Source organism: Phodopus roborovskii, unplaced genomic scaffold (assembly GCF_943737965.1).
Source record: "Phodopus roborovskii unplaced genomic scaffold, PHOROB, whole genome shotgun sequence".
Taxonomy (NCBI): domain Eukaryota; kingdom Metazoa; phylum Chordata; class Mammalia; order Rodentia; family Cricetidae; genus Phodopus; species Phodopus roborovskii.
The window spans coordinates 1715032-1726853 of NW_026126585.1; the positions used below are offsets into that span (position 1 = coordinate 1715032).

The following is an 11822-nucleotide window of genomic DNA, read 5'->3' on the forward strand; positions in this document are numbered from 1 at the left end:
TCTTTCTCTCTTAGCTGCAATTCTGTGCATCAGATTTCCCACTGCTTTAGGAAAACTGAAGCTTTCCTTACCATTCCTCTGTGTCTGCATCACAATTGCAGAAGTGTCGAATGTCCAGGCAGCTCTCCTCTAGGCCACATCCACACTGCTGGATCCCAGGAACAGAACCTCCCCAGTAAGGATGCTTTTCATTGGATCTCCCAATCCACCAGGTGAATGGGGCTCCATCTGAAAGACAAGATGTTTCATAAGTTAGGAGTGCAAGCTGAAAGAGGGTGCACTATGGGGTGAGTGTGTGTGTGTGTGTGTGTGTGTGTGTGTACATATGTACAGTCTTCCCTGCTCCCCTTTTCTTATTTTCTGGCTTACATTTTTTTCTTTCTTCCTTTATCTCTCTCATTTATCTGTTTTCATATGTGTGTGTGTGTGTGTGTGTGTGTGTGTGTATGTGTACATACTAATGCACACATGGAGTTATTCATGTATTAAAACATTTTTATTGAAAGAACATAAGTAAATATAGATGAATGACACATTAAGAATCAGGAACAATAACTCAAATTGATAAAAAAAATTGACAATAATACCACTTAAATGGATCAGCTTAAAAACATCAAAACCTATATTTTCAAGTTTAACAGTGCAAATTTTGCAGTTGAAATGATGTATAATAGAGATTTGACATAGCTTTAAGCAAAGTAAGTTAAATTTTCAACATATAGAATGCCTTCCTTATTTTAAAAAAAAGTTTTTAAAAGTCACTGTAAGTGGGTCAGTGCCGCATGTGCTGACAATGAATAGTTAGGTCTGAGTGCTTTCCCACTAGCAGTCAGTGGAATTAAAAGGAAAACTGAACTTTTACAACCACAGCCTCAAAGAAATAATATATTTGGATGCTTTTTGAATGCCAAGAAGGTCTATGTCAATACACAGAGGGTTAAATGCACATATTCATCATGAAAAAGAAAAAGGAAAAAAAAAAAAAGAGACTATAGTGAAGTCAAACCTAGAAAAAGGTAGCTGTGTATTCTCTCATGATTTGTGTGCCATGTCTCCTGCATATGTTCTACAGCATCATTTTAATTACCCACCATTACTCTCTTGGCCTTCTTCATAAAATTTGAATCAGCCTTTAAGCAAACAGCAAACACACACACACATACACATACACACACACACACAACTCCATATTTAAGTGGATAGAATGAGATCCCGTTGAAATTATCCAATACATAATAACACAGTAAGGGCCAATATTAGCCAGTGCTGTGTTCTTTTTGGTAGATATCAAAGAGGGTGGAAATAGAATGTAAGCACATGTGAGAGGGGTCCTGACCCATTGATTTGTCTCAGTACCAGAAGCAAAATGAACTCATGCCCTGATCAAGAGAAGTTATGAGCTTTCAAGTTCACAGACTTAAAAGGAAGAGAGTCTGTGAAGATCATATCCTGGAGATATTCGGTGAATTATGATTCACTGAGAAAGAGGTGTGGGGGAGAAGGAGCTCAGAGTCCTGATTTCATTACCTTTCTGCTGTCTTTAATGCTTGGGAATACCACCGTAGCTATAGCTAACATTCGGAAGATGATAGTACAGCCCAAACAAGAGCAGCACAGATATGGGGCCCTGGACAGCATCAGCTGAAGGCACCAGATCTGGCTTCTACTGGCTGTCTTCCTTTTCTTGGCAAGTGCCAAATACTTCATATTTAAAAGAATAACAAAATATAGGCTCTTTTACTCATTTTCGAGATATGCAATTCCACACTTGACCCTGGGGATATAGTTCAATGAATCAGAGCACTGTGCTTGCTTAGAATGCAAGAAACCCTGGGTTGAATTTCCAGCAGTATACATGTAAACTAGGTACAGTGGTGCAGGTCTGTGATCCCAGCACTAAGGATGTGGAGAAAAGATGATCAAAAGTTCAAGGTTGTCATTAGTTACTCAACAAATTAGATGCCAGCCTAGGCTGCAAAAGATACTGCCTCAAAGCAAATCAAGTAATAATCATAAAGTAGTGGCAAATTTCAGTTTGTACATGTTATAATAAGAGACTTTCACACAAGCAGGATGTCATTGTTCAGGGAAATCCTTATTTTCATATAGTTACTATCTACATATACAAAGTATGCTCTTCCTCCAAATTGTTTACACTTACACAGCTAATATGTCCTGGAAGTCTTTGAGGCAATCAGGCAGAGAGAAGACAGTCAGAAGCCCAATGCTTTAACCCATGAGAAAAATAGAGGAAGGTCTTTATGAAATTGGGGATATCTCTATGAAATGGCGGAGGTCTTTATGAAATTGGGGAGATCTCTATGAAATGGGGGAGGTCTCTATTAAAAGGGGAATGTCTCTATGAAATAGGGGAGGTCTTTATGAAATGGGGAGGTCTCTATGAAATGGGGAAGGTCTCTATGAAATGGGGGATGTCTTTATGATATGGGGGAGCTCTTTATGAAAAGCATAGTTATTTTGAGGGTCTGCTTCACTGAGAAGAGCTGAAAATGTCTGCTGACATTCATTATCAAGTCTGGCTTAATTTCTACACAACCTGTAGTACTGCCTTCCTGCTTAGAATTCCCCATGTGGATGATTGCTTACTAGGACCCTTCTCTTAAGGCTTTTCCTGAATGACAAAATCATCTCCCTCATTTCAGGTAAATCCTGGTTACAAGCCACACTCAAGTGGCCTGAACAGCTGACAGGTTACCTTATTTTAACTGTATACTAATAAAGGAAAAGGAAGAAAAATATTTAAATATGTCAATATTTAAATATGTGTATGAAAGTTGATGGCTATTATTTTTTACATTTTTATTCCTGATAACCCATCCATACTGTTTCACATTGTAAAGTAATAGAGAGAAGAGAAAATGAGGAAACTGAGAACCACAAACACTATGTTGTTTGCCTTAATTCCCAACTCAATCATAGTCAAGAAAATGACCTACACTTTAACAGCAATTTTTGGCCTTTGGAGACATTTCTTTTCTCTTCTATTGACAGAAAACTGCTCCATCAGTGAAGAAATGAAATATTGTTATTTATTTTTAAAACAGTGAGTTATTGTACAAACATGATGCATTTCATCTTTTTTGGATTCTATTCTAAGTACTATATCATCAGGGATAAATCACAGAACAAAATCAAAGCAAAGAAACAAACAAAGCATGCCTCTGAGTTTATATTGATAACAGGAAAAACACATAAAAATTATAGCCTGAGGGGGAGAAACTTTAGACAATCAAGTGCTGGCCTTATTTTTTGTTTGTTTGTTTGTTTTGTGTTATTTTGTTTTGTATTTTGGTTTATTTATTTTGTATAATGTTTGGCCTCCATGTATGCCCACAGGTCAGAAGATGGCACAGATCTCATTACAGATTGTTGTGAAGCACCATGTGGTTGCTGAGAATTGAACTCAAGACCTCTGGAAGAGCAGCCAGTGCTCTTAACAACTGAGCCATCTCTCCAGCCCAAGTGCAGGCCTTGTTAACTAAGGACTTGAGCTCTACCCCCAGAATCTGCATGGCAAAAGAAGAAAGGAAAAGTCCAGACACAATGGTCCTCCCTTGTGACCCCAGTACTGATTGGAGAGGTGATAGAGACAGATGTATGTGTAGGCTCCATGGCCAACTAGCCTAGACTACTCAGAGCTCCCGTCAAGTGAGAAGGTATGATGGCAAGCACCTAGGAGCAACAGCCAGCATGGATCTCTGACCTCTACATTCAAGTAAACATGCATACACAGGCACACGTGCACAAAAATAGAAATAGATACCTGTGTGTCTGGTGGGGGAGGTGGAAAGAAGTAGGAGGAAGACAGGGGGAAAGGATAAAGAGGAGGAACAAGAAAAAGACAGGAAGGAGGAAAGGAAGATGAGAGAAAGGAGAGGAATATTAGCCCATAGTTGTTTCTTCACAAACTATTGAAGAACAATACTGTATCTGCATTCCAAACATCAAAGATCAATTTCAGAAGTTTTAGTATAGAAAATATGCACGATGATGCTCCTAAGTTTCCCTCGATGTGTGAGAATATGTTGTTTCCAGAAGAATGGCTTAAGGAGAGAAGAAAAGATGATATGTGTGAGCTTCTATGCACATTCACATGTGTGCAGGTGGAGGACAGAGATGAGTGCACAGTCTTCCTCAACTTGTGCTACATCTTACTTCTTAAGACAGGATCTTAAGAAACCTGGAATCTGGAATATATCAATGAAGCTAGACTAGTTGACCAGGAGGCTCCAAGGATGTGCTTGTCTTTTTCCGTAAAACTGGGGCTGCAGATGCTCCTGGGCATAATTTGCATTATACCACCACATCAGGCCCTTCCTTTTTCTTTTTTATTAATGTGAGTTCTGAGCATTGAACGCAGGTCCTCCTAATTGCAAAGCAAACACTCAAGTCATGCAGCCACCTCCCCCTTCAGAAAACAATCCGTTGAATAGAATAATTAGGCATGAGCATATTTTGTGCAGGTTTGGGTCAATTATGGTTTTCCTGCTACAAGAAATCCACATGAAGTCATGGACGGCCTCTTTGCACAATTAGGGTTTAATGAACAGAATTCAAATTGGAGACGCTCTTGAGTTTTGAATTGTTCAAGTTTTAAAGACAGTAAACACATAGCCTCTCAGTGATGCCTGCACAAGAGCCAGGGCAGTTTTGTTGCATCTACTTCAAGGAGCAGTGCTCACAAGCATTCTGAGAGAGGAGCTAGGGAGCTCTGGAGTTCTGAGACCTGCTGTGCTGAGCTTCAGCTGCCACTGCTATCATCATGTTAATCCATTTTCTTTTGTTTTGCCTCACATTCTTCAGAGAATTGGTTTTCTTTTTTCCCGTTTTTAATTTTAATTAAGACACAATTACATCATTTCTTCACTGCCCTTTCCTTTCTCAATCCCCTACCATATCCCATTCCTCCCTTTTACATTGCTAGCCTCATTGTTTTATTAAATATATGTGCATAAATATATAAATGCAACCCGCTGAGTCTATTTATTATTGCTTGTTTTCATATGATTTCTGGGCTGACCACTTGGTACTGGAAAGCCAATTAGGGGGCTCATCCCTGGGAAGTGCTAACTGGCCCTCTACAGATTTTCCCTGTCTACATTAGCACGTATTTTGGTATTGTCATTATTCATGTCTTGTTTGAGCAGTCCTGTTGTTGATATATCATGGGTGCAGCTTCCCTGTCATTCCTAGGAAAAACAAATTCACAGCCATCTTCCTGACCTTCTGGCTCTCACAAACTTTTCATTCTGTCCTCCATGATGTTGCTGAGCCTTATATGATTTGATGTGGTACCTGGCCACTGCTTTATATTCTGGAAAACTCAGTAAATCAAAAGGAAGAGTAAACTCTACCTAATTTTCAACCCAGTCTTTTTTTCCTGCTACACAACCTTCACATCTATACCTATCAATCTTTCATGTATGGTGTTTGTCAGTTTCTTCAATATATAGGTCCAGTTTCCCTACTAATGGCCTCCCCCTCATCTTTTAGTCTTCTTGTAAAAAAAAAAAAATAGGGACTTACAGACCCCAGGCTGGCCTCAAACTCACTATGTAGCCAAGGATGACCTGCAACTCTTGATCCTTCACTGTCAGTGCTAAGCAGAACTGGGGATAGAGCCCAGGTCTTCCTTCATGCCAGATAACACGGAGACAAATGAGCTCCAGCCACAGCTCTTCATGTCTGTGTCTTAATGCAGCCCATTCACATGCTCACTTAGAAGCTATTCAGAGAATACTGGAGAAACTACTTTCATGACTAATCACTTATAACCTGGTTAAGCACTGTGCTCCTTCCCACAAATTCAACCCATGAAATGAAGCAAGATTAAATGTATGTTTTATATACTTTCTTTTTTTGTTGTGATTTAAAAAAGTCTCTGACAAAGTCAACTTAAGGGACAAAGGGTTTCTTTGGAACACAATTCCAAAATCCATCATGAAAGACAAGGCACAGTAATAGGAGCAGAAGGCTGGCTGGATAGACACATTCCATCCACACTCAATCCACACTTGGAAAGAGATGGTGAGCTACAAACACCCATGATCCACTTCCCATGACTTACTTATCCTATGAGACTTCACCTTATAAAGGTCCTACATCATCCCCCAAGACACCCTCAACAACTGGGATGCAAGTACTCAAACACATAAAGCCAGTGGGACATTTCATATCCAAACCACAAATCCAGAAATCAATTACCCATGTCTGTGTGTATTTGTGTGTGTGTGTGTATATGTGTATTTGTGCCAGATGTGTATATATATGTATATATATAAATATATATAATATATGGTTTACACACATATATAAAATATATGAATAATTAAATATGATGAATTATTCATAAAATAATATAAAAGTATATACAATCATTATGTTAATGATTTCTCTGTTCTATGTTGTGCAAGGGTCATAGTGCCATGTGTAAGTGATATGAAATTTAGAAGACTCTGGCTGCCCTGGTGGTGCTCTTAACTTCTGGAAGCAGAAGAACATGTCTTCATCTATGAGTAATATAAAGCCCTGTGAGATAAGCATCCAGCTACAACTGGATTTTTCCTAAGAATCCAAAAGAAAACCTCCAGCAAAACAGTGGTGCTTGCCTGTAGGTCACATGCTGAGGACTTTCTCTAACACCATCCCGGGGGGTGGGGGTGGTGGAAGCACTTGTGAGGGTAAGGACCCCAGGAAGGCAGTTTGACTGCAGTGTCTTTAAAGGAAAGAAACTCTACATGCACTAAGCATTGTCTGTGACTGCAGCTCCATGGAGTGTGTGGGCACAGAAAATAAGAAAGCCAAGGCCACTAAAATTCTAAGGCCAAATCATTTCTTTCAGTGTGTAAACACAGTGAAGTCAGCTAAGTAATGATATAGAAGAAAAAGACAGACACACAGTAGGGCTGGAGATACAGCTCGGTAAGCAAAGTAATTTGTTGAACATGCATAAGGACCAGCACATCAAAAGCTGGGGAAGGAGGCATGTCTGTAACCCTAGCATGGGACAGTCAGAGCCAGGCCCCAGTGCCCATCTGCCAGCCAGACAAAGCAAACCAGTGAGCTCTAACGACAGATCCTGTCACAAAGTTTTAGAGAGGAGAGTGGCTGTGGAAGACAGCCAATATCAGTCTCTGTACCCACATGAATGTATACATCCCTTTATGTGTATTCCTCCACACGTATGCACGCACACACACACACACACACACACAGAGAGAGAGAGAGAGAGAGAGAGAGAGAGAGAGAGAGAGAGAGAGAGAGAGAGATTCTATATACCCCTTCTTTATATACAGCCTATTATTTCTGGGGAAAAAAATACAACTAACATTTAGAGAGAAAACAACCTCATCCATATCAGAAGATAATGACAGACATTCATCAACGTCCATCCCATCCTTCCTGCTTGTCAGCCAGGATGATTAAATCAGAGAATACACTTAATAGTGTGATTAAGGGCTACTCAGCCACAGCAGGAATTAACATTTCCATAATGTTGTTCATTGTTCTCTTTCCTGCTTATTCAGCTAAAGCGAACCCAAAAGGAAAAGGGGGAAACAGAAATGATTAATGACACTGCCACTCCAAACAAATGATAAATGTCTCTTTGACGAGGCCACTTAAGCCAGACCAGCCAAGGCTCTCCAGAGCACAGCACATGGTTAGAAACAGGTAGGCAAGGACCAAACTAAAATTTTTCTATTTGCATTAAAATTTTTCAAGAAAAATAATAATTTTTTTTCGAGAATTTTACTTTTTTTCTGAAAAAATGGTGACAAAGAACAAAAAGATAAAAGGATGTTTTCAAAGTCAGATGGCAAATACGGCAGGAACTGGGCTCCAGGTCCTGGCCTTCAAGCCTCTCCCAGGTGTGGTCCTGTTCTGATCCCCACCCACCTCCTCCTAGACTTATCAAAGTTTGAGTGAATCGGAAACATTGAGAACTGTGAAATTCACAGATAAATGCTGCTCGCTGGGAGCATTTTGAGACATTTATGGAAAATTATAGTAATATAGGAGAAATTTAGCATGGGAATAAAATTATTTACCACACAAGTTACTTTTATGTATTTATTCTAATTGCTTAATGTTTGTGGGTAAACATTCAGCTTTGTGTGTGTGTGTGTGTGTGTGTGTGTGTGTGTGTGTGCAAGCTAGTCGTTGTCTACCTATCATTATATACAGAAAACAACTTTCAGTATCCATCCTTGCCTAATATCTTGTTTGAAACAGGGTTCCTTCTAGAATTTCTCGCATTTTGCTACAAGAGGAGTTGTCTTATGAGCACGTGCTACTCTGAATGGCTTTACACAGAGTGTAGGGATCCTATCTCAGGTTTTTACTTGAGTGGCAAACTCTTTACCCACTCAGCCATCTGCATCTCTCCAGTTTTTACCACAAAATTTCTGATATGACAAACTTTGAAGTTCTAGTTTACAAATACAAATCTTTATCTAAGTGTGATGTGAGAAGGGAGAAGTGTTCTCTGATCCAAGCCACAGAGTCGGCTGTGGGGTATAGGAATGATGCCAGAAGTTAACCTGTGCTGAGTGATAGAGTAAAATATAACAAATGACAAAAAAGAGTCGGACAAGCAAAACAGCTGGTGCCAGTGTACTACCGGAGGGACTGTGGCTGGCTTTAAATAAAGCAGCCAAATCCCAGGAGTGCATTTATGCTAAACTCCTGCCCATTCTGAACACTGAAAATGCTCCAGGCGGTCTCCGGCAATGTTGGACTTCCTTCATTCAAAATTCAGAGCTCTTTAAAGGCAAATACTTTAATCCCCAGTTTTCATATGAGTAACACAGATGCAGAGAGAGGTAAAATCAGAAGCTTGAGGAAGATTTGGATCAAATAAATAACCTAGTTCAGTCACCCTGGCCACCTTTGTGGGGTTATTCAGTTATTCCAATAAACAAAAAAATGTAAAGTGTCAGATTCCACCATTTTTCCAGTCAATGAATGCTGTTTTCCCAGGATTGAAAAGACTAAATCTTTCAGTTATCCATGTTACTAATAAAATGAGCATATGCATCTAGATATATGTAGGGGGTATGGGTAAGCATGGGTGGAGATGGGTGGGGATGGGTGGGTATGTGTATATGTGGGTGTGGTGGAGTATGCGTACCCACATATGGATGTCAGGGTACAACTTGTAAGAAGGTTTTGTTTTGTTTTGTTTCTCTGTTCTTTACCTATCTGGCTCCCAGAGATCTCACTCAGGCATAGTAGCAAGGCCCTTTCTCTTCCCACTGAGCTATCTTGCTAGTCCTGAACGACCTTTTTATGAGAAAGTGGTTCCTGGATCTGAGGCCACCAAAATATGGAACACCTAAAGTCCCTTACATGAAATGGCATAGAATTACTAGAAGTTCAAATTGTGCCCAGATCATTTGTGATATTCAATGCAAATGTAAATGTAAACAGCCATCTTACAATAGTTTAGGGAACAAACACATTTGAAACCCCACATATTTTAGTGCAAATGTTTTTAAACATACAGTTTTTGTTTCATTGGATGTAGGGTGTGTAGATAGGGACAGATGGTATGCAATGGCTGGTTCACATTTCATTATACAATTTTCCTGTATTTCCAGTAAAGGCAATAATAAAATCTGCAGACCCATAAGAGTCTATAGCAGAGGTGTTTCAACTTGTGGGCCATATATCAGATATGTACATTAAGATTCATAACAGCAATAAAATCAGTTATGAAGTAGTAATTAAAATAATTTTATGGATGGGGGCATCACAACCTGAAGAAATATATTAAAGGGTCACAGCATTAGCAAGCTTGAGAAACACTACACCGAGGATATTTGGCTCTCATAGGTTATACTATTCCATTATTTCACTGCACACCGGTTCAAGTAGTAGCCTCCTACTAGACTGAAGTCTCAGCAGCTCTTTTAACCAATCTTCTCATTGGCTACACACTGTCTACAGATCTCCTTGGGTCTTTACACTAATTGACTCTGTTGAATGTTTGAGTTCTGAACTTAGATCACATGTCTTTCTTGTTTGCTAGTCCTAAAAACTTACTACCAAAAAACATAGAACAAACAAACAAACAAAATACTTTCTTATTATCTTAGGTATGCTTATTACCCCAGTAACTACTGGCTTTTTGTTTTACTTTTAATTATATGTGTGCTTATGTATGGGCTTATGAGAGATTCCAGGTACCAACTGATACAGAATAGTGGAAAATACCGTTGGTTATCTGACTTGGATGCTGGGAAGCAAACATGGTTTCTCTGCAAGGGTAGTACATGGTCTTTAGCACTGAAACACCATCCAATATCCTGAATCCATGTTTTTCTTGTTTTATTTATGAGCTATTTTATTAATAGAATGTTATGGAATATTTTTGTTAGATTTATCTCATTCCTTACTTTAATTATGAAAAAAAAAACTGTTTATGCCTTATGCATAACTATTACCCCATACACAAGATGGTGCCTAAAGCGTATGTGGAACTAAAATATGTACTTGCATAATGAACAAATAGCTTGTTCTTGGGTAGACAGCTCTTGGATTGAAATAGAACGTGTTTCTCTTTCAAAAGTCCTGGTTTCAAAATGCTAGGTTTGATTATCAGGATCCATATGTCAGCTTATAGCTAACTCTAGTTCCATATATATAGGCAAAACACTAGTAAGCATAAAACAAAATAAAAATTTCAAACAAAGAATAAATAGCCAAATGCCAAGAAGGGGCGTCATCCCAGGATTTCCCACAAATGACAGGTAATACAGAAAACAAGACAAATCAGATAAAACAATGACAAATACTTTTCTTGTTCTATCTATATCACTTCAATGTTGTCACAAAATCTCTGTGTAAAATAACTTGAAAAACGGAAGATTTGCTTTGATTCATGGTGTTCAAGTCTGTTGTTTCTGGGCCTGAAGGGAAACAGAACATCATAGCAGGAGACCTTCTCTGTTAGACTCCTATGGCTTCCTTCACATTCTCTGGAAAGTGAGATAATTACCATGTCCTACTTTCTACCACCTCACAATAGACTCACCACACCAATGAATTTATCCATACATGAAGTCAGAGGCCCTCACAGTGATCATCTCTCAAGAATTAGACTCACCAGCTGAAGATCAAGCTATCAACACCTTAATCTTAAATAGTACATATCATATCCAAAAAACATAACATACTAAATACATATGATTAAAATATCTTCAGTTTATGTGTGCCAGTGTGTGTACTGTGTGTCTCACTGAGCCTGTTTTCTGGCAGGTAGCACTAGAGTCACACGTGTGCACCATTGCATAGTACTGTTTTTAAATAAAATATTTGAATTAGAAACAATCTTATTTTACATACCAATCCCAATATGAACATAGGAGGTCAGGAGGGAGAGGAATTGGAATTGGCGTAGGACTGTTTTTACATGAGTGTTGGAGACAGAGCTCATGCCCTCTTCTTTGTTGCAGAGTAAGTACTTTACAAAGTAAGCCATCTTTCCAGTTCCATTGTCTCTCTTATTTTCACAGAGATCCAGTCAACAGACTGCAAAATACCACAACAGTGGTCCCAGAAAATTAGGTCACCAAGTAACTTCGACAATCTTCTTTTGTGTACCCTATGACGGTTACACAATAACAAAACCTCATAATATCCCTAAAACATCGACCGTGGTCAAGTCAATTGGTTGGAAAATAAAAAGCAAATAGCAAGAATCTTATCATCAAGACTTCAACATATGGTACTTGATAAAAATAATTGATCTTTAACTTTAATGCAAATCAAAACGAAGTAAATCTGAAGCATGTGGAAGT

At 38.9% G+C, this 11822-nt stretch overlaps 1 protein-coding gene across 1 annotated transcript in view; it reads right to left on the reverse strand.

Annotated features, from left to right (window-relative positions):
• Positions 1-11503, reverse strand: part of LOC127236381 (contactin-associated protein like 5-1-like) — a 159895-nt gene extending 148392 nt beyond the window's left edge. Inside the window, exons 1-2 of the mRNA XM_051204006.1 lie at positions 11368-11503; positions 72-228 (exon numbers count right to left, since the gene is read on the reverse strand). Coding sequence (XP_051059963.1) covers positions 72-228; positions 11368-11503 — 293 coding nt within the window. The remainder of the gene's footprint in view (positions 1-71; positions 229-11367) is intronic.
• Between the last annotated feature and the right edge of the window lie 319 nt (positions 11504-11822).